The 21,866-nt window shown below is 37.2% G+C and overlaps 1 protein-coding gene across 1 annotated transcript in view; it reads right to left on the reverse strand.

The window, feature by feature from the left end:
* Window positions 1-21,866, reverse strand: part of TAFA2 (TAFA chemokine like family member 2) — a 531,793-nt gene that overhangs the window by 252,851 nt on the left and 257,076 nt on the right. Inside the window, exon 2 of the mRNA XM_069081388.1 lies at window positions 8,247-8,452. Coding sequence (XP_068937489.1) covers window positions 8,247-8,286 — 40 coding nt within the window. The 5' untranslated portion in view covers window positions 8,287-8,452. The remainder of the gene's footprint in view (window positions 1-8,246; window positions 8,453-21,866) is intronic.

A 21,866-nucleotide genomic window follows, 5' to 3' on the forward strand; every position in this document is an offset into this window, starting at 1 on the left:
GATAGATAGATAGATAGATAGATAGATAGATAGATAGATAGATAGATAGATAGATGATACATAGATAGATAAATGTTGCCAGCAACTGTCATGCAAGACATCAGTTTGCTATGGTCTCAACATTTCAACCAACACAATGAGAATTTATAACCACCACAGACTCATACAGTTTCAAAACTGGAAGGAATTTTACAATATTTGACTCTTCAAGTCTTTACAGAAAACTCTTTTGAGAAATTCACATTTTCATTTTTTAAAAAACCACATTTTTCTTCACCTAAGATTCAGGTAGCAGTTTAAGTGAGAAGTGCCTAGAAGGATGCAAATAGGGAAAACTGTTGATTACATAAAACACACACACACACACACACACTATTCACCAACTAGTTCTGCTTATACACTAGAACCATGAAAGGTGTGAGTGACATTTCTGTTCCTAACAAATCTCCCAGCCATGAGGTCATAGATTTTCTCCTAGTGGAGCAGCAAAATGCTGACGTGCTCTCTGAAAATATAACAGCCCAGTTACTGAACTAACTCTAACTCTAATTACATAGATCTTAGATACCATATCATTATAATTCTAGAGATTTCATTTCAAATAAGAATCCTACCCCCTACCCCCACAGGACCTGAATACAAGTAGAAAGATGTTTGTAATATCTTCTGTGTTCTTTTTCTCGAGTTTGTCCTGGAGAGCTATAGGAAATGCCTCCCAACCAATCCATGCCCCTCTTTGAAAGCCTGTTCAAACTCCTCTGACAGAACAAGTTTTAAGACCATTCTCTCCAACTCTAGAAACAACTTTAGCATACATTTGCCCAGCTGTAATCAGGCATGTGTAATAGCCTTCATTTATACGGTGCATTTACTTTTCAAAACATTTGACTGTGATTATCCCCATAACAACTAAGTAGGCACAGCAGGGACCTTAGAGTTCATCTAGACCAGTCTTTTTTTCTGATAAGGAAATGGAAACATGGGTTACTGAAAGGATTTTCCCAAGGTCACATGTTAGAAAATGAAGAAAGAAGAGGAAAAGGAGGAGGAGGACAGGAATGAGGAAGAAGAGGAAAATGGGGAAGGGTGAGGAAAAAGGGGAGATGGAGAAGGAAAAAGATGTAAAGGAGGAGAAGGAAAGGGAGGAGTAAGAGAACAAGGAAAGGAGAAAAAGAAGGAAGAGATGAAGAACAAGAAGAAGGAATAGGAGGAGGAGGAGGAAGAAGAGGATGAAGAGGAAGAAATGAACAAAAAGAAAGAGGAGGAAGAGAAGGAGGAGAAGAAGGAAATGAAGAGGAGGAGGAGGTGGAAGAGGGAGAAGAGGAAAAAGAAGAGGGAGAGAGGAAGAAGAAGAAGATAATGATGATGATTAATATTTCTATAGTGCTTACTATGAGTCAGGCATTGTGCACAGTGCTTTATAAATACCATCTCATTTAATCCTCACAAAAACCCTAGGGCAGGTCCTATTATTATTCCCATTTTGCAGATGAGGAATCCGAGCAAATAGAGGTTATGGCTTGCCTAGGGTCACCACAGCCAGTAAGTACGTGAGACTGGATTTGAACTCAGGTCTTCATAACTCCAACTCAACATTTTATCTACTATGCCACCTACCTGCCTATATAGAAAAAATATATAGTCCCTAACTTTAAGAAGTTTACAGTGAGCATCATGATCTCTACTGAATTAATTTCACTCCTCTGCCTAGTTTCCAAGACCCTTGACATTCTGGTCCTGTGCTACCTGTCCTACCCTACATCCCACTGACACTCATTTGCCTGCTCAGGCCAATCTCACCCACAGACCTTGCCTCTCTGCTTGTGCTCATGCACCTCCCTATCAAGAATAGCCTCTCCACTTTTCTATACATTTTCCCAAAACGTATTAAAGACACCTTTGAACTTCAACTCAAGTGGCACCTCCTCCCAGAAGACCTCCTTGATTGCTCTAGATCATCTTGGTTTCATTTGAACTCATTCACCATGCAATTTGTCACACAATTATGTGCTGTCCTGTAATATTCTATAATTATGTGTTACGTGATGGTCTTCAAAGCTTCTAGATTAGAAATGACTTGAGAGCATCAATCAAATCAAAATAAAACCATTAGGGTCCATATCATTATTTCTCAGTCACTTTCTTCTCTACTAATCTCTTGGCAGCCCTTAAGAAAAAACTTAGTGAATTTTGACTTCTCTAAGGAATATTACAATTCACTTCAACAAGCATATATTAAATACTTACTAAAAATGGCTAGCATTTATTATTAATATGAGCAGCTAGACAGCAAGGTAGATACAGTTGTATTTAAAATCTAAAAGCTTGAGTTCAAATCTAGCCTTTCATACTTAGTAGCTATGTAACCCTGTACAAGTCATTCATCTGCCTCAGTTTCCCCATCCGTAAAATGAGAAAAATAATAGTAGCTACCTCCCAGAGTTTATGTGAGGATCAAATGAAATCACATCTGTAAAGCATTTTGCAAATTTTAAAGGGCTATATAAATGCTCATTACTTACTATGTACAAAGCACATAAGAATGACAAGGAGCAGCATGTTATAGTAAGGAGAAAATGGACTAAAGAGTAAGAAACCAGAACTTTACTTCCCATCTCACCGGCTCCTTTTGCTAGTAATGTGTCTGACTTTGGACAAGGTGCCTCATCTTCCTGGGTCTTAATTTTCTCACTTGCAAAATAAATAATCTAGACAAGATATCATCTCTAGTTCCTTCCAATTCTAAGATTAAATGGTTCCTATATTAGTTGGAAGATTAAAAAAATAAGAGTTCATAGTTGACCCTGAAGCCTCTTGTCTTCAAATCCGCCAACTCCACCCACTTCTAACTTTATCTCCTCCAACTCCCTTGGCAGAGAAAAACAGCAGTCTCTTACCTCAACTTTGCATCTTCCCCCAGTTCCTGGACAGTGCTCTCTATATATTAAATCCTCAAAAAAAAAAGTTTGAACTGAATGAAAATGCAACCCATGAGTCTGCACACTGAAATTACTAGGAAGTGGGCATATTTTAAATACAATATATGAATAGTAGTGACTATGATTCTCCAGTTTCTTTTCCCTGCATATATATATGCATATTTTTTCCATCTCAGATGGGAGAATTGCTACTGTCTGAGACAGCAAGAAGAGATCTCACACATCTGTTATTTCTCTGTACAAATTTACTACTCCATAATTTGCAGCAGGTATCCAGGAAGTATGCAAATCAGAAATGGTTTTAACTGCAGCTGAATCAAAAGAAAGAACCAAAATGCAAGTGTTGTGCAATTACCACACCAGGTGACTCATTGAAAATTCAACTCCACAAAATTCTGCCTTTGAGGTGCTCAGCCATCTTGTGGATGGAGGTATTAAATGTGGGCTTGCGTTCCCTTCATTGTCACATTTTAGCTGGCCATTAACCCATCCAATGAGTTCCTTTGGTTACACAACCTGTCTTTTCAATGTTATCTCCCACTCTTTCCATACAGCATCCCTCTACTTCAGTCAACCTAGATTATGAATGGAACCTAATAAATCTTACATTTTTCTCTTCCCAATGTTTTGCCTTATATGACCCCACCTACCTTGGAGGATAGTGTCATGGAAAGAGTATTGAGTTTATCATCATAGAGCCTGGGTTCTAAGCTTTGTTCTATTACTTCCTACCTGCATGACCTTAGGCAAATTACTTCATTTTTCTGAGCATCTGGTGTTAATTAATGCCTCCTCCCAACACATTCCTTTGAATTTACTTATGTAAATAAGTAATGATGGTAGCAAATCAATAAGTGCTTATTTAGTGCCCACTATGTACTAGGTACCATGCTAAGTTCTTGTAATACAAGGAAAGGCAAAAGATAGTGCCTGAGAAGTTCACAATATGACAAGCCAGATGTTCCACTGTAATCTACACATTGAAAATAAATAAATAAAATTCTAGAGCAAAAAAAAAAAAAACCTTCACAATCTGATGAAGGAGATAACATGTAAACAATTCGGTGCAAACTAGTTACATATAGCATAAGTAGAAAATAATGAACTGGGGGAAGGCACTAGAATTAAAAGGGATTGGAAAAGACTTCTTGAAGAAGGTGAGATTTTTAGATGGGACTGAAGGATGCCAGAGAAACCAAGAGGTGGAAAGAAGGAGGGGGAGCATGCCAGTAGAACTAAGCTCCTTATGGGAATCCTGAGTGCCTAGTAAGGAATGCACATAAAATGTACTTAATTGAATTCTTTCCAAATTGAATTGAATGAATCACATCTGCAAAATAAGAGAGTTGAACAAAAATAATTTCCAAGGTGCCTTCTAACTGTAAATCCGATGATCCCATTTTCTCTTCCTACTTAATTCCTACTCATCCTTCTGGGTTCACCATAAGCCCTATCTCTGCAGTGAAGCCAGCCCCAAAGGGTTCTCTCCCTCTTTGGAACTCCAGGAGGGCTATTGTCTAGTCTAGAGTAAGCATAATGCAAAGAGTGTCAGCATCAGGGTCCAGAATATTTGGGTTCAAGTCAAGTGAATGTGTACTCCTCGACAAATTATAAAACTGGCAATTCCCCCAGACACTCTGGAGTTGCTGAGTTATAAAGCAATGACTGCTCTCCATCAGTATTGGGAGTTATCTCACATGGAGTTGGTTGGTTACTTTCCCTACCTCAAGTCTCTCCCCACCCCAGTCCATCCACCACTCAAGGGACAAATTAATCTTCCTAAAGTGCAGAACTAACCTTATCACTCCCCTACTCAATAAACTTCAGTGGTTCCCTATCACCTCTAGAATTAAATCTAAAATCCTCTCTCTAGCATTCACATCCCTTCACAACCTGACCCTCATCTATGTTTCCTCCTTCCTCTCTCCCACATTCATTGTAATCCACTGACACTGGCCTCCCTGCTGTACCTTGCACAAAATGCTCCTTCTTCAGACGCCAGGAATTTTCACTAGCTGTCCCCCATGCCTAGGATACTCTCCTTCCTCATCTCTGCCTCCTAGCTTCCCTGGCTTCCTTCAAATCCTAGCTAAAATCCCATGCTCCGAGATAAGCTTCCTCTCCTCTCCTTATTGCTAGTGCCTTTCCTCTGTTGTTCATCTCCAGTTAAAGGGGAAGGAAAAGGAAGAGAAGAGAACAATCATTTATTAAGTGCCTACTATGCCAAGCATTGTGCTGAGTGATTTTTATAGATACTATCTGACTTGATCCTCACAACAGCTCTGTAAGGTAAACGCTATTGTTCTCTTCATTTTCCAGTAGAGGAAACTAAGGCAGACAGAAGTCAAAAGACTTGCCTAGCTAGTAAGTATCCCAGGTTGGATTCGAACTCAGGTGTGCCCTGGTTCTAGGTCCAGTAGTCTATCAAGTGCACAAGCAGATGCCTCTATAATTGCTGCCTCTAGTTAATCCTATACTATTCATCCTGTTTGTGCATTATGACAATGCTGTCTCTTTCATTAGAATGGAAGCTGTTGGAGAACAGGCACTATCTTCTGCTTTTCTCTGCATCTCCAGAGTTTACCACACAGTAGATACTTAGTAAACGCTTCAGTGAATGAAGGTATAAAAAGCATCATGATGGGGTAGGTAGAGAGGTGGCCTCAAAGCCAGGAAAGCCTGGGTTGATGAGTCAACTCCAGTCTCAAGACTTGATCTTATTAATAGAGTTTGAGGCAATATGTCTCGACAGATTTTAGAACCCCAGGGCTGACAGTCTGATGTAGACAGAAACTGAAGCACTATATGTCTGGCATGTTAGCCTTCTGGTACTTAGTAACTTCAGGCAATATTCAACTTGAAAATGGGTTGTGTTCCAAAACTTAATGTGTTTGTAGGTTATTTGAAATTCAGAAAACATTCTCCCAAAGAAACAATATTGACTCATTATAAATGTTACTTAATATTGAAAGTAAAAATGACATATTTATGGAACACTTAAAGGTCTATGATGTATTTCCATGATAACTCCGTGAGGTAATATAATTATTCCCATTTTACAGATGAAGTCAATACTCAGAAATTTAAGTACATGATTCTCAGGCTGACCAGCTACCCTATGGGTGATTTTTAAATTTCTGTTTTCTCCATTTATTCTTTATTTTTTCCTTCTTTCCCAAGCAGGCTTAAAGAGAGCTACACCTTCCTTTCTGCATTATTTTCTTGAAATCTAATGTGTGCTAGTTTCAAATCCTACCTTGAACACTTACTAGCTGCATGACCCAGGACAAGTCACATTTAATTTCTCTTAGTCTTAGAATGGCTATAATAGCAACTAATCTTGCAAAATTATTGTGAGGATCAAACAAGAAAATATGTATAAAAATGCTTTGCCAGCATTATGGCACTTAATAAATGTTATCTACACCCTACTGCTAGTCTCTTTCTTCTAAGATTGTCTTCCATTTACAAGGTAGATATTTTGTATATACATATTTAAATGTTTTGTTCCCCATTGTAATGTAAATTCCTTAAAGCAGGGATGGGTGGCTTTTTTTTGTTTCGGGGTTTTTGTGCGTTTTGTTTTGTTTTGTTTTCCTTTTGGGGTACCCAAAACTTGGAACAGCACTTGACTGTAATGGATAGTTGGTAGATGCCTGTTGATTGACATTTTTTTTAATATGATGATTTTTTTGTAAAATAAAACTCATTCTAAATGCATTGGGAAATTAATGATTTGAAGCAATATTGTGGATGTTCACAGAAGGATCTTCTGCAAAGATCTATCCTGGGGCTGAAATGAGCTGATCAGTAAATGAGTACAATTACAGCTAACTCTTTATATCAAGCTTAGCTCAGTGTTTGGGAGACTCTGAAGGAAAGTGTGAGAGGGAAGAGGTATTAGACTGATTATCAAACTGAACATCTACAGAGCCATTGTGCTGACCTCATTGTTGTATGCCTGTCAGATTTGGACAGTCTACCAGTGCCATGCCAGGAAACTGAATTGCTTCCATTTGAATTGCCTTGGGAAGATTCTGAAGATCACCAGGCAGGATAAGGTACGAGACACTGACATCCTTACTCAAACTAAACTTCCAAGCATTCAAACTCTGCTTCAGAGAGCACAACTCTGATGAACTGGTCACATTGTTCGAATGCAAAATGCATGCTAGCTAAAAAGACTGTTTTATGGAGAGCTCACACAGAGCAAGCATTCACATGGTGGTTAGAAGAAGCAAAACAAAGACACTATCAAGGTCTCTCTTAAAAACTTTGGAATTAATTGTATGGCATAGGAGACACTATCACAGGACCACCCAGCATGGTCCATGTACCTGCATCAAAAAAGGCATAGTACTCTATGAGCAAATTGGAATTACAGTAGCTCACAAGAAACATGAGATGCACAAATGTTCACATGGACTACTTGTGTCCAACCTGTGGTAGAGAATTCCAAGTTCATATTTGTCTGGTCACACTCAGGCACAATGTAACTTGACTCTAATATAGTGATGTCATTTTAGTCCTCCTCAAGAACAAAGGACAACAAAATTAACCAACCTACCAATATCTAGCCACCCCCAGATCATTCTTCAGATCCATCCACCTGGGACATCTGGCCATTTGCCCTGAAAACACATGCATGCCTCTCTCTCCCCTGGCTCTCTCTATCTCTTGCCCTGGAAACAGTGAGAAAATTCATATTACCATTTCTATTAGAAAGGACATGACTATGGATTGTCCTTCACCTCTACTCAGCATTCCTGTGACACCATACCTCTCCCAACCCAGACCAAAACTCCCTTCTTTGGCTATTCAACTTGTTTGTGGTGTGAGCTTGTCCTATTAGAATAAAAACTTCTTTAGGGAAAGGACTGTCTTACTTTTGTATTTGTATCTGAAGCACCTACCACAGTCCCTGGTACATAACATCAATGCTTTTTTCATTCATTCATTCCTTTATGAAGTTATCTTTTAGCTTACTGATTTTCTAAGTCACAAAACTTCCAAAATTATGTTTTTTACACTTATTTCATCTTCCTCTACTATAAACAGATTCTAAGAGAGGAAAGATTAAAATATATCTCTTATTCAGACTAAATAGTTTCTAATCTATCTGTGATGATTTGTACTCATAGATCCTCCTTAAAGACAAGAAGATAGACTAATTTTGATTTTCTCTTTCCAAGCTGAAGATTATGTGCTTATTAAATAACATCATCATTATCAACAGCAACAATAGCTTTTTTAAAACTTTATGCATACAGGACAAAAAAAATTTTTTTGGATACTTTTTTTTCTTACCTTTAGTCGATGGGCATAAAGAGACAGGGCTGTGAAACATGCCCTCTGCTGGTAAAAGAGGAGAACTCGGTGGACTTTTTTAACCACGGAAATCCAATGTGTAAGTTTTGGTAATTTTCCAAGAAAGAGCTGTTTTCCAAGCACCTTTGAGATGCTAGGACCTGAGATGCTGCTCTTCGAAAATAGTCACTTTCACAATGTTGACCCTTAAAAAATGGAAAGAAAAAATATTTTTAGAAAAATTTTAGTTTACCAGGCCTAGATAAACAAGACAAATTATGCTTGTTTGGGGAGTCTTGGAGAACTGATTCATTAAACTGGGGGTGAAGAGTACAGTGGATGCAGAGCTGGCCTCAGAGACAGGAAGAACTGAGTTCAAACTCCTTCTCTAATACATACTGGTTGTATATCATGGGCAAGTCATTCTCAGAGGCCTGGGCAGGTCTCTAAGAAGGTAAATGCTAGAGCAGTAACTAAGATGAACTGGTAGAAGATGTTTCCTTACAGGAGAGTTCCTTGGACCAAGAAAATCACAGATATGGCTAAAAAAACCCACAGGAGGTAAATAAAGTTAAATACAGAAAAAATTACTATAACTGCCTATTTAGTAATTTTCCTATAGTACATATATTCTATCACATGCATTATATTCTGTATATAATTACTAGGATGACTATTCACAAACACTATTTTCCCCATGACATGTTCCTATATAAGAACTTACAGTGGTCACTATTTAGAACAGGTATCTAAACAAGCCAACCAATGTAAAGTGCTTTGGAAACCTTCAATTGCTACATAAACATTAGCTATAAACAACATTAGTAGTGGGAAGGATGGTAATAGTGATAGTTGTAGTAATAGTACTAATAGTGGTAGTAGTACTTAATAATAATTCACAGTACTTGGTAATTACCAGTAGTTAATAGTTACTGGTAAATAGAAGTTAGTAGTGGTTAGTGTTAGTGTTACTAGGTAGTTAATAGTATTATTACTTAGGGGATACTAGTAGTACTTAGCAGTCAGTAGTATTGTTAGTAGTAACACTAGTGGTAGTTATATAATATCCCTGGTCCAGACCAAAACTTAGAATTAAAAAAACAACTCTAAAAACATTAGGCATAAAAGATTCCAGGGTTTTATGATGTATTGTGGGTTGTGGGAGTTACCTTTTTTTTAACTACCTCTAATTGATAGGCATAGCAATATAGACTGTGAATCATGCCCTCTTATATTGTGGGAGGAGAGAATATGTTAGATTTTTAATTTACAGAAATCTTACATACAAATGTTGATAATTTGCTATTTTCTTTACATTTTTCTATGCTAGAAACCATCGCCTTGAGCTAGCATTCAAATCTTCTTAATTATATATACTGCTTCTCCCCCAAACACAGCCTACTATACACTTATTCAACTTCATCCCATGTATATCCCAGAAAGGCCTTATATTTCCCATCAGGCCTGTCTCCTTGACATTATCCACATTCATATTGCTCTCTGTTCTATGTCTTTACTTATGGTATTACTGTTTCCTATATTTCTTGGAATGCCCTTCATCTGATCTACCCACCTCTGTCTTTTATTCCATCTTCTCCACTGAGTACTCACTTATCTTGTCTTCCTTAAGCACAGAATTTATACTTTATTACATACGTGCCTTGGTTCTCTGGCTTATATATGTTTTATCTACTCAAATAAACTCCAAGCTTCTTGAGGACAGAAATATCTATTTCATTTGTATTGCCTATAGAAATTAGGAAAGTATTTTGTACATATTAGATCCCTGATAATTTTGTCGAATGAAAGGCTGAAATGCTTCTTTTTTCTCTTTGTTCTCTCTTCTGTTCTTATTTATGTAAGGTCTTCTCTATTGACCAGACCGGTAGCACAAGAAACTATTTGCTGAGTCTGGCTGAATCTTGTGAAATTCAACCACATCTGAGTAAATCTATACAAATGTCAATTTACTAACTTACTAATTACTTACTAATTTACTACTTCAAATTTCAAATTCACTAACAGTCCCAAGTCAAGTCAGGTACACATTGTTATTCAAAGTTAGGCCCCAGGAAGTGAAAAATTCATGAATTTACCAATGGTTCCTCTCCTTCTATGACTAATCTTTAGTCTACCTTTAACTTAGAACTCTGCTCATTATTTAGCACTGTTTCACTTTCACTGATAAAGAATTATATCCATTATTTGGAGAGGTTGGACTTTTCACAAAAGATTTTGAAAAAGGGATATTATCTTTTTAAGTAATAGTCCTTATAAAGTGTCTCACAAAAATTACAGCAATATGCTATGAAAATTATATTCAGCATTTTGGCATTGATGAGCGATGAAAAATAAATATTAAAAAGTTGGGCAAATTAGTTTAGAGACTACATTATGATTCAACCATGTATCTAGGTCTAACCACTCCTAAGTAGAATGGATTGGGAAGACACTGGTGTGGAAGAGAGACCTTTTCACATAACAGCCTGCAACTATATTGGTCATGGAAATCAGTCATTAAAAGAAATACCAAAACCTGCCTTCAGAATCCCATCCTAAACGATTTCCACTATCACCAATAAGGAGACCAGGATGATATAAAAGTACTGGAAAATCTGTTCCATTTTTTATCTACTTGTTGTCTTATTCCTTGCTTTGATAGAATTATCAGGCAGGGTGGGGATAGTGGTAATGGTCAAGAGTGTACAACAGATCTAAAACAGCTTTATTTCAGTAAGGAAATTGATGGCATATCTTCTGTTGTCCTTGTGGACAAGATGAAGAAAAGTGAAATGATTTCATAGTTGGCTGGACAATTATGTACGAAGAGTGTTTATTGATGGATTGATATAAGCCTGAAGATGGGTTTCTAGGTATACTATAGGAGTTTACCCTTGTCTTGTCCTATTTAACATTTTTATCAATTACTTGGATAAAGAGATCAAAGAAGAATTTATCAAATTGGCAGAGGAAACAAAGTTGGATGGGTAATCAATGCATTTGATGACAGGATCATAATTTAAAGGATCTCCAGAGGCTTGGAGAAAAAGTAAAGTTTATCAGAGACAAAGATGAAATAGTGCATTTAGATCTTTTTTCAAAAGTAATTACACAAGTACACTTCAGGTAAAAGTTGGCTCCATAGAATTTCACATGAAAAATATTTGGGGTTTCAGTTAAACAAACAATACCACATAGGGGCAACCAGGTGGCTCAGCCAGTAAGATCACCAGCTCCAGTGTTGGGATGACCTGGGGGATCAAATCCGGGCTCAGATACTTAGCACCAACAGAAATAACTGGCTGTGTAACCTTGAGCAAGTTACTTAACCCCAATTGCTTAAAAAAAAAACCAATATTACATACCTCAGAGCCTGATCACAATCTATTCACATGTTCCCCTCCTCTGCAATACTTATTCATTTTATATTCAGTATATGAGAGGTCTTCCTCTAGATCCTTTAATGTTTCATAGGTACCATTATATCCTTCAGGTTCTCCCTCTGGTATTGTCTCATTCTCATTATATGACTAGCCCACCTCCTTTTCTGATCATACATTTCCCATAGGATATATTCCGTTCCATTTGTTTGACCACACCATCATTAATAATGTGCAGTAGCTTTCTTACACCCAGAAAATCCTTTGTGCCACCACAATTTTGGTTCTTCAGACATTTCTATATTCTGAGTCAAAAAGGATCACTGGAACCATATTGGTCCAGAAAATATATGCATTTGCTCCCAGGATCAATTTAGAATCATTTATCATGCTAAAAAAAAAAAAGCAATACAGTCTTAGGCCCTATGAACACACATCTATATAAAAACAGAGGGAATTGTCATCCCCTGTACTATATACTAGTCAGGTCAAATCTAGAGTACCATGTTCAACTTGGATGCCATATTTTCAGAGGGACAATGACAAATGAGAGTGAAAACATGGAAATGCAACCACAACTAGGAAAAGTACTACAAATCACATTAAAAACAGTTAAAGAAATAGTTCAAAGACCAGAGAAATTTAGGTAAATGAAGACCAAGGTGAGATATGAGAGCTTTGTTCATATATTTACATGGTTGATCTATAGAAGGAGAGGACAAAGGACTATAGATTTAGAAGTGGAATGGTCTCAGAGGACATAGAGTCTAATCTTCTCACTTTGCAAGTGAGAAAACTAAGGTCAAGTAGGTTAAATGGAAGGCAGAAGACTTCACAGGTAGCAAGTGGTAGAGATGGGACTGTAACAGCGATGCCACTTGCAGCTGCTGTTGGGGTATAAGACCAATAACACCAGCACACAGAAGGGCTGCTAGCATGAGTTCTTTGCTCTTCTTTTCTAAAAGAAAGGAACTCAAAAGAGGTTAACAATCTTACTTTAATCAAAGATATATATATATATCATTTACTTAGTTCAGGAGGAAAAGTCAGCACCCTGAAATTCAGAGAAAATACAAACAGAGGGGCGGCCAGGTAGCACAGCGAGTAAGAGCACTGGCTCCAGTGTCGGGATGACCTGGGGATCAAATCCGGGCTCAGATATTTAGCACCACATCCAGAAATAACTGGCCGTGTAACCTTGAGCAAGTTACTTAACCCCAATTGCTTAAAAAAAGAAAAAAATACAAACAGAAATTACAGAGGAAACAATAGCATAAAGAACAACAAACAAGTCTTCTTTTTTTTGGAGGACGATTGGGGTTAAGTGACTTGCCCAAGGTTACATAGATAGTAAAGTGTCTGAGGCTGGATTTGAACTCAGGTCCTCCTGACTTCAGGGTCGGTGCTCTATTCACTGTACCATGTAGCCCTCCTAGACAGGAATTCCAACCATCTGACCAAATAATACATACATCACAGATCAACAGACAGATCCAACTGTCTGACCATTACATACATACATAGTTACTAGAGAGAGAAGCACCAACATCTGGGTTTTTAACCCTATCTTCTACAAAAGAACCCTTCCCTAGTGATTATTTGAGGGAGATCTTTTGGATACCCTTAGCAAAGGAATCCATTTTTTAAAGTGAAAGAGTAATGAATCTCAGCAGCACAGTAAAACAATCTATCATCAAATTTTCATGTTAATCAATTGCTAACAGGGACCATTGTCTTTTTTTTTCCTTTTTCACTAAATAGTACCTCTAACTTAATGAAGTCATGATTTCTAGGGAGTAGATAATCCCTCCACTGATATATATAACAGATCCTTTACCATTTGGTAGATAGTCACCCAGAGTTGCCGTGACTGAAAAAAAAATGTCAGGCTGTGGCCAAATTAGGGATGAACAGAATTCTTCTAATGGAGTTAAGTGAGTTCTTATATGATACACATACAGCCTACCACAGTGCTCACAGTGGAAGACTTCCTAACTACCAGAGCCTGAACTTCAATCAATAAACATTTATTAAGCATCTGCTAATGCAGTAAAGTCTTCAAAAGTCAAAGACTTCCTATATATCATGATAGGGTATCAGGGTAAACTTCAGGAGAGGCATAACATATCATGATAGGATACTACTCTGCTACAAGCAAAACACAAAAATAGATAAATTAATAAATAGATAAATAGATGATAGAAAGATAGATGATGGATAGATGGATAGATGAATGGAGAGAGAGAGAGAAAGAGAAAGAGAGAGAGAAAGAGAGAGAGGGAGGAAGAGAGAGAGAGAGAGAGAGAGAGAGAGAGAGAGAGAGAGAGAGAGAGAGGCAACAGAAGGGAAATATGGATTTTTATTGTGTCAAGGCATTCTAGTTCATACTGGTTTTATATTATCATACTGACAAAACCTGTGAAAATAGAAATGTCTCTAACATACTGGCACATATTCAAAAAAAAAAACTTCTAAGTCTAATCAAACAATGATGTTCCTTAAACTTCTTCTAAAAGAAATACTACAACCCTCTTCGGGAAAAATCAGTGATTTGGAAGGCATAATGATGTGGGCATGAACTCACTTCAAGCATGCTTATAACTACAAAGAAATTAGAAAATTATGAATTTGTTAAGATGTTGAAATGCTCCTAACTCATTTTCTGCCATCACTGACTGTCAGGATACAGTATTACTACACACATACATACATATATACACACACACACACACATACACACACACACACACACTGAATGCAGTCATTTTGTGTTTTTAAAAATGTCTGCTGCCATCAATTTTACTGCCAACATTTTTAGGATCTATATTGTACATGATGGGAGAAGTGACCTTTGAAAGAAAACTGTGGGGTCGAAGGGAGAGAGAAAAAAGATGACAGACACTTTTTGAAAGAACACTGTTGTCACAATCACATTTGGGCCCTCTGCTTGATTAGCTTTTCTAACCAGAAAGATTTTATTATGTTAATCATTACCCAAGATTAAATCTCAAGTCCATGTATAAATTAAATCAGGACAAACCTTAGTAGCAGGTTTCATTTGTGGGATCAAGTAAAACTGGAAGGGAAATGTGGACCTGAAAAAATTACAGAATTTTTTAAAGTCACATTTCAGAATGAAACTATTTGTGCTGTCTACACTGAATACATCATGCCAGTTCCTTAATGTAGGCAAAGTGTGATAGAGGGATAGCTGAGTTCATATCATGGTATCATTCACTAGTTATAAATAGAGGGGACAATAGAGTTCAAACAGAGGTCCCCTACTCTTTACAGATTCTACATGAAGAGATAGGAGTGAGAAAAATTATTTTTCCCCATCCAGATAATTCCTAAAGGAAAAGGGTCCCTTCCTCATCAATAATGGCATAGAATTAGTGAATCCTTCATTATGCACAATAGGTAATTGATAAACATATCTTAATCTGAAGTGTAATCAGCACTGTTTACCTACTTAACTTTGGTTAAAAATCAAAAGCATCTCTCATTTATGCATAGTTTCTCCTTGTTCAGATTTTTTTTTCCAACTATCAAATCAAAATGTGGCTCACATTTTAACCAAAATGGTTAACTAGCTTCATGTATGCACAGCTGGATAGTGCAGTGGATTCCAGGCACAGTTTTCCCATTCACAAACTCAGAGTGGATTTACTCCTAAAAGTAATTTGGTTCAAGTGTTAGCTTTCAGATATACTCTGGTAAGTAACCCAAGAGCCCCTTATCCCTCATGGAAGTCTCTTTTTTTACTTCTTTTTGGCATTCTTTGCACCTATGTGATGCAAATGGAAAAAGACTAGCAACTTTCATAATTAGGTTTGTAATTTATAACCAAATAATAGAAAAGCTAGGGGCACCTAGATAGCTCAGTGAATAGAGTGCTGAGCCTGGTGCCAGGAAGACCTGAGTCTTCATACACAAGTCTCATACACAATCAGAGTGACCCTGAACAAGTCACTTAAACTCTGTCACTTAAATTCTATCTGCCTCTGTATTCTCAACTGTAAAATATGGATCATAAAAGAATCCACTTCACAGGGCTGTTGTGAGGAACAAATGGGACAATATCTGTAAAATGCTTGACATATAGTATAGCTTTTTCTCTTCCCTTTCATTTATCCCTTCCTGTACAGAGATATCTTTTTTTTTTGGTGGGGCAATTGGGGTTAAGTGACTTGCTCAAGGTTACATGGCTAGTTTTTGTGTTAAGTGTCTGAGGCCAGATTTGAACTCAGGTCCTTCTGACTCCAGGGCTGGTGCTCTATTCACTGCACCACCTAGCCACCCCTAGAGATATCTTTAGAAAGGCATTTAGACTATAGAAATTTGCCGTATTTTTCTGTGGTTTATGTAATTGTTTTTTGGGGGGAGGAGGGTAAGGTTTAATTGACTTTCCCAGAGTCACACAGCTAGTGAGGCTGGATTTGAACTGGAGTCCTCCTGACTCCAAGGCCAGTGCTCTCTCCACTGTGCCATCTAGCTGTCCCTGGTTTTGTAAATGTTCTTAAATAGTTCCATATAGATATACTGATCTCAACTAGATTCTACACATTTCAAGAACAAACACTCTTTTCTGTCTTCTTATGGCATTTGTTATACAACTAATCTCAATTAGTGTGAACAATGAATCCTATGAAGTGGTTACATGTTTTTGAATCCACACTATTTGGAGGCTAGGATTATATATAAAACACTGTAATTTATTCTAGCCCAATAGAAATATGCAGTGTGAACTTGAGTAATATGACCCGACCCTTGGGGGATTCATTATCAGCGTTAATTTGGGACCCTGCACATAGCAAGCATTCAGAAGTGCTATGGAATGACTAACAGATACAATGTGAAACTGAACATTTCATAGATTCAAGAGTCACCAAAGGGTGCTGTTTGTAACAGGAGATGTTGCCAAAGACCAATGTGTGAAAAAGTGAATGTGATCCCCTTCACCCATCATTTGCCACTTGAAATGGACCCCTGAGAAAATTGTCTAGTTCCAGATGTTCCTTTTGCTTAATGATCTAATGGTGATCGATTCTTTGTCTTCATTCCAAGAAAACATAAATACCTGAAGTGTTGTTGTCATTGAGTTGTTTCAGTTATGTTCAATCTTTGTAACCCCATTTAGGGTTTTCTTGGCAAGGGTACTGGAACGGTTGGCCATTTCCTTATCCAGCTCATTTTACAGATATGGAAACTGAACCAAACAGGGTTAAGTGACTTGCCCAGGGTCACACAGCTAGTAAGTTTCTGAGGCCAGATTTGAACTCATGAAGATGAGTCTTCCTAACTCCAAGCCCACCTCTCTATCCAGAGTCATGTACATGCCATAAATATCTGAAGTACAAACCAAAAAATAGTTATAGTGTCTTACACTGACATAATCCTCTAGAGTTTACAAACCCCTCTCACATACATCACTGCCTTTTTTTGGTCCTCATAACAATCCTTTGATTTGAATAGGGCAGAAATGGCTTATTCCCATTTTACAAATGAGGAAACTGAGGCTTGTCAATGTTTAAGTAAAAGAACGAGAACTTGAACCCAAGTCTTCTGAGATCCAGTCCAGTGTTGTTTACTCTATACCATATTGCCGGCAATTTTCCATGGAACTCTTAAGGCATGGCTAATACTCTAACTTTTTAAAGTTCTAGTAAAATCCTAAAGATACAACCAATGCCTCATTGTGATGTGAAGGTAAAACTAAGTCATCAAATGCTGTAACAGCAGACCCATCAACTGGAAAGACTTCAAATATGGGCCTGACAGATTGTATAGCAGCTATCTGAGGCCAGCCCAGCTAAAGTTGAAGAAGTATATCATCAGACTGGCTACAGCAGCCCTTGAAAACCATCTGCACAATAAAACAGAACATAATAAGGATTGTGTTCTATAGAAGGGAAAGCACACATTTAAGAAATCACAGGAAAACAGTTCAATAAATTACAATACATGCATTTGTGTGTACCATAAGAAATAATGAAGAGGATAGTTCCAGAGAAATTTAGGAAGCCGTGTGAACATATGCAAACCAAAGTAAGCAGAATCATGAAAACAATTTTTAAAATAACAGCACTGTAAAAAAAAAACTTGTTAAAAACTTAAGATCTGATCTTGAACAATATCTGATCAATGCAATGACATCCATGATTAGAGACTCATGATGAAGCCTACCACCTACCTCCTGCCAGGGAAGCAATGAATTAAACATAGAACATTTTTAGACATGCCCAGGAAGAGACAGTATTTTGTTTATTAAGCATATTTGCTTCATTTTTTTTTCACATCTGCATATTTGTTTTTGTTTTCCCCAGTAGAGGAGTGGAGGGACAGGGAGAAGAGAGAAAATAAATGTTTGCTCATGGAAAAAATAAAATTTAATTACAAAAGAAAAACATCACATTGAATGAAGTATTGCATTACTGATAGTCATTTTTGTTATTATATTATTATTTATCATTCAACAACTATATTAAATACCTATGGTGCACATAAGCAATGAGCTCAGCACTGAAGGAAATGCAAGTTTCAATAAGAAACCATTTAAATCATCATTAAATATAAGCACATTGCAACTAACAGCAGCAATAATTCACTTTTATATAGCACTAGACTTTATACAACACTCTCCTTGGAATAACCCTTTGGGATCGTTGGCAGGTATATTATTATCCCCAATTTTATAGATGAAGTTTAGGGACAGTAAATGACTTGCTTGAAGAGATACAGTTAACAAATAATAGTGCCAGAACCTCAAATTCAGGTCATCTGACTCTCCGTCCAAGGTTCTGTACCCTATGTGATGATACCTTTTATCCAGGGTAGCCAGGCATGTAAAACCATTTCTATCATTGTTAGTCCCTCAAATAAAAATATTCAGTTTAGAGTGGAGTGTTTACCTTATGAGTAAAATAGCCTAAACTCCAAGTTTGCTTTTAATTTTGATGTTATTTAAAGCACTAACAGGTTATTTTTCTGTATAAAACTGTAATTTCAGGAGTGTGGGAAATCCTTATAATTTCTAAGCACCATAGTCTGTAATTTGCCTAGGGGCACTGACAGGGTAAGTGCCTTTTTTCCCATGGCTACATAGTCTTTATGTTTCAGAAGTAGGATTCGAACCCAGGTCTCCCTAACTCTAAGGCCAATACTTTATCCCCAGTATGTTACAAAAATCACTGAAGAAAAAATACCCAACCTCAATTTTATAAACAATTTCCAATTTAAATTGCCAAGGTTATTAATTCATTTGCCCAAAATGCGGAAGTAAACAAATCTTTCATAAGGGTGAAATATTTTCTCAACTCTTTCATCATCTCACTTCAAAGTGTTCTTATCTCCTATCCTTAAGAACACTCTCCAGAAAAGAACAGGAAGAATCTGAATGGACAAAAACAATACAATCTAAAACATAGACCTCCAGATTTAACCTTACCAATAACAAACAGGCAATATACTTTTCATGCCCAGATAATGCTCAAGGGTCCCAATAATAAAACCCACTCAGAAGAGAAATAAAGATGTTCTGTTTGCCTGATTATCCCAACATTGAAAAAAGAAATCACTTAAATCTACATACTGAATGGAAATGTAGTTTGACTGCAGAAAATACTTGTGAGTGCACTCATGCTGCAGACAGACACTGCGGTGAAATTTGCCCAGTTAACAAAAGAGCCGCATATACTAGACACAAGCACAAATACACCCTCTTCATTACAGTGTTGAAAATTAATTCTTTGCCCAGGAGGCATTCGTGGTCCCACAGTGAAAGCTACGCTTGTTCTCCAGGGAATGTTGAAATTATCTACAGATGCTCTCTCGTGAATTAAGCCTTTTATTGAATGTTTGCCATTTTCAAAATAGAAATCTAGCAAAATCAGGGGCACAGGCTGAGGTCTGAACAAGACGATAAATTAGACTGGATTATACAACGGCAAAACAGGTGGGATAAATTGAGGCTTTTGTAGTCTATGAAGGCATAGTATTTACTTGGGGAGCCACATAATAGAAATTCACACATACCAGCGCCCACCCACACATTTCTGTAGTCATTGTGCCTAACGATTTTGAATTTATGGAGAAACCAGTAGAATATTGTTTCCCTGCTTAACATATTTTTGGAACTCACTGCTTTAATAAATGCAAAGAGAAGCAGAAAGAAGAAAACTGCCACCAGACATTTAAAGATACATGTGTCTTCTGCTAGCGTGGTTGCTACCTTGGAAGTTACGCTGCACCCCTCCTTCCCAGAAACCCCCCAGGGGTGTGCTGGAGAACAATTATTAAAGTTTCAGTGTGAGCATTTATACCTCAGAAATCAGTAAAGCTGCAAATCAGGGCTCCATTTAATGTTTTACTGATTGTCTAGACTTAAGAAAGTGACGGGGAAAATGTCAATAATGGAAATTAAATTTAAAAGTGTTTTGTAAGTGCATTTTTCTTTTTCTTTTTTTTTTTTTGCTAGTCATTAAACATTTACCAGCACACTCATCCCGGTATATTATGAAAATTCCCTTATGCTAAGGACAGTAAAACATTGGAAAAGTACTGGATCATAGAGGGGGAAAAGTAGTATAAATTTAGAACTAGAAATTACCTCAGAGGCCATGTAGTCCAACTTATAAGTGATTAGTCCAGAGTCATACAAGTAGTATGTTCTAGAGGTGTGATTTGAATCTAAATTCTCTGACTCCGTATATTCATGTCAGGGCTGAAAGGGAACTCAGAAGCCATCTAGCTGAACTCCAAAAAAGAATCCTCTCTACCACATCCCTAATTGAAGGTCACCCAACCTCTTGAAGACTTCCAGTGTGGAAGAATCCACTTCCTCTCTAATTAGCCCATTCCTCTTCTGGGATAACTCAAGTTGTTAAGAAGTTTTTCCTTGCATCTAGAGGAAATCTGCCTCTCTGTACCTTCCACCTGTGACTATTGGGTCTGCCCAGTGGGACCAAGCAAATTAAGTCAAATTTTTCTTCTACATGAAAATCCTTCAAATACTTGAAGGCAAATAACTTGCCTCTGCCTAAGTTGTCTCTTCTTCAGGATAAATACCCCTAATTCTTTCAGCCAATATTCATATTGCTTGAATTTTAAGACCTTTTGCCATACTGCTTTTCTTCCTCAGGGTTCTCTTCAGTTTATCAATTTCTGTCCTGAAAATATTCTATCTACCATAATGCTAGAACAATGCCTTCAAACTGGATTCAGCTAGGGTTCTTTTCCAATAGAAACATAACCCAAATTGTCTCTGTGTAATGAAAGTTAAACTACACAGTAAAGCTATTATATTAGTTCTTTCAAGCAAGAGTTATTTGTACTCAAACATAAGAAATTATATCCAAGATCCAATGTGTCTATACAACTCGGCACTAATTTTATGGAAAACTGAAGGCACATATCACCTTACAGGTGGCAAAACCTATTATGTTGATTATGCCTATACAGGCATAATAGGTGTGAGAAAATTCGGGACCTGACAATCCAAGGACTACCTTACTATGTTTTTGTCATGTGGAACATGATCTTCTGGTCACACCTAATTCTACTATGTATGTTTCAATACAACTTAAGTCAAAATTTTCATTAGTGTCACAGGTCAGAATTATATGCATATAGCACTAGAAGATGAAGAAATAGGTAAATCATATTCATAAGAAAAATAACAATAGTCAACATTTAGATAGTATTTACACATACAAAGCAGGTAGGTAGAGTGCCAGGTGTGGAGTCAGGAAAACTCATTTCCCTGAGCTTAAATTTGGCCTCCGATATAGTTTGACTGCAGAAAATAATTGAAAAATACATGCTCCAGACAGACACTGTGGTGAAATTTGCCCATGTAACAAAAGAGCCACATGTTGTAGACACAAACACATCCTCTTCATTAGCACATGACCCTGGATAAGTCACTTAATCCTCTTTGCCTCAGTTTCCTCATCTGTAAAATGATCTGAGGAAGAAAATGGCAAACCACTCTAGTATCTTTGCCAAGAAAGCCCCAAATTGGTTAACAGAGTCAGACAGCTGAAAAACACCTGAACATGACATAGACTTTATAAGTTTGCAAAGCTCTTTAGTACATTATTTCATATGAATCCTCACAACAACCTTGTAAGGTAGATGCTATTATTATCCCCATTTTACAGAGGAGGAAAATAAGAGTTATGTGAATTGTCCAGAGAATTCAATATGTATATTTTGCCATAGTTGACATATTTGAACAAAT

This window comes from Petaurus breviceps, unplaced genomic scaffold (genome assembly GCF_028583685.1).
Source record: "Petaurus breviceps papuanus isolate PSGF00001 unplaced genomic scaffold, PetGlider_PUasm1.0 154, whole genome shotgun sequence".
Classification (NCBI taxonomy): Eukaryota; Metazoa; Chordata; class Mammalia; order Diprotodontia; family Petauridae; genus Petaurus; species Petaurus breviceps.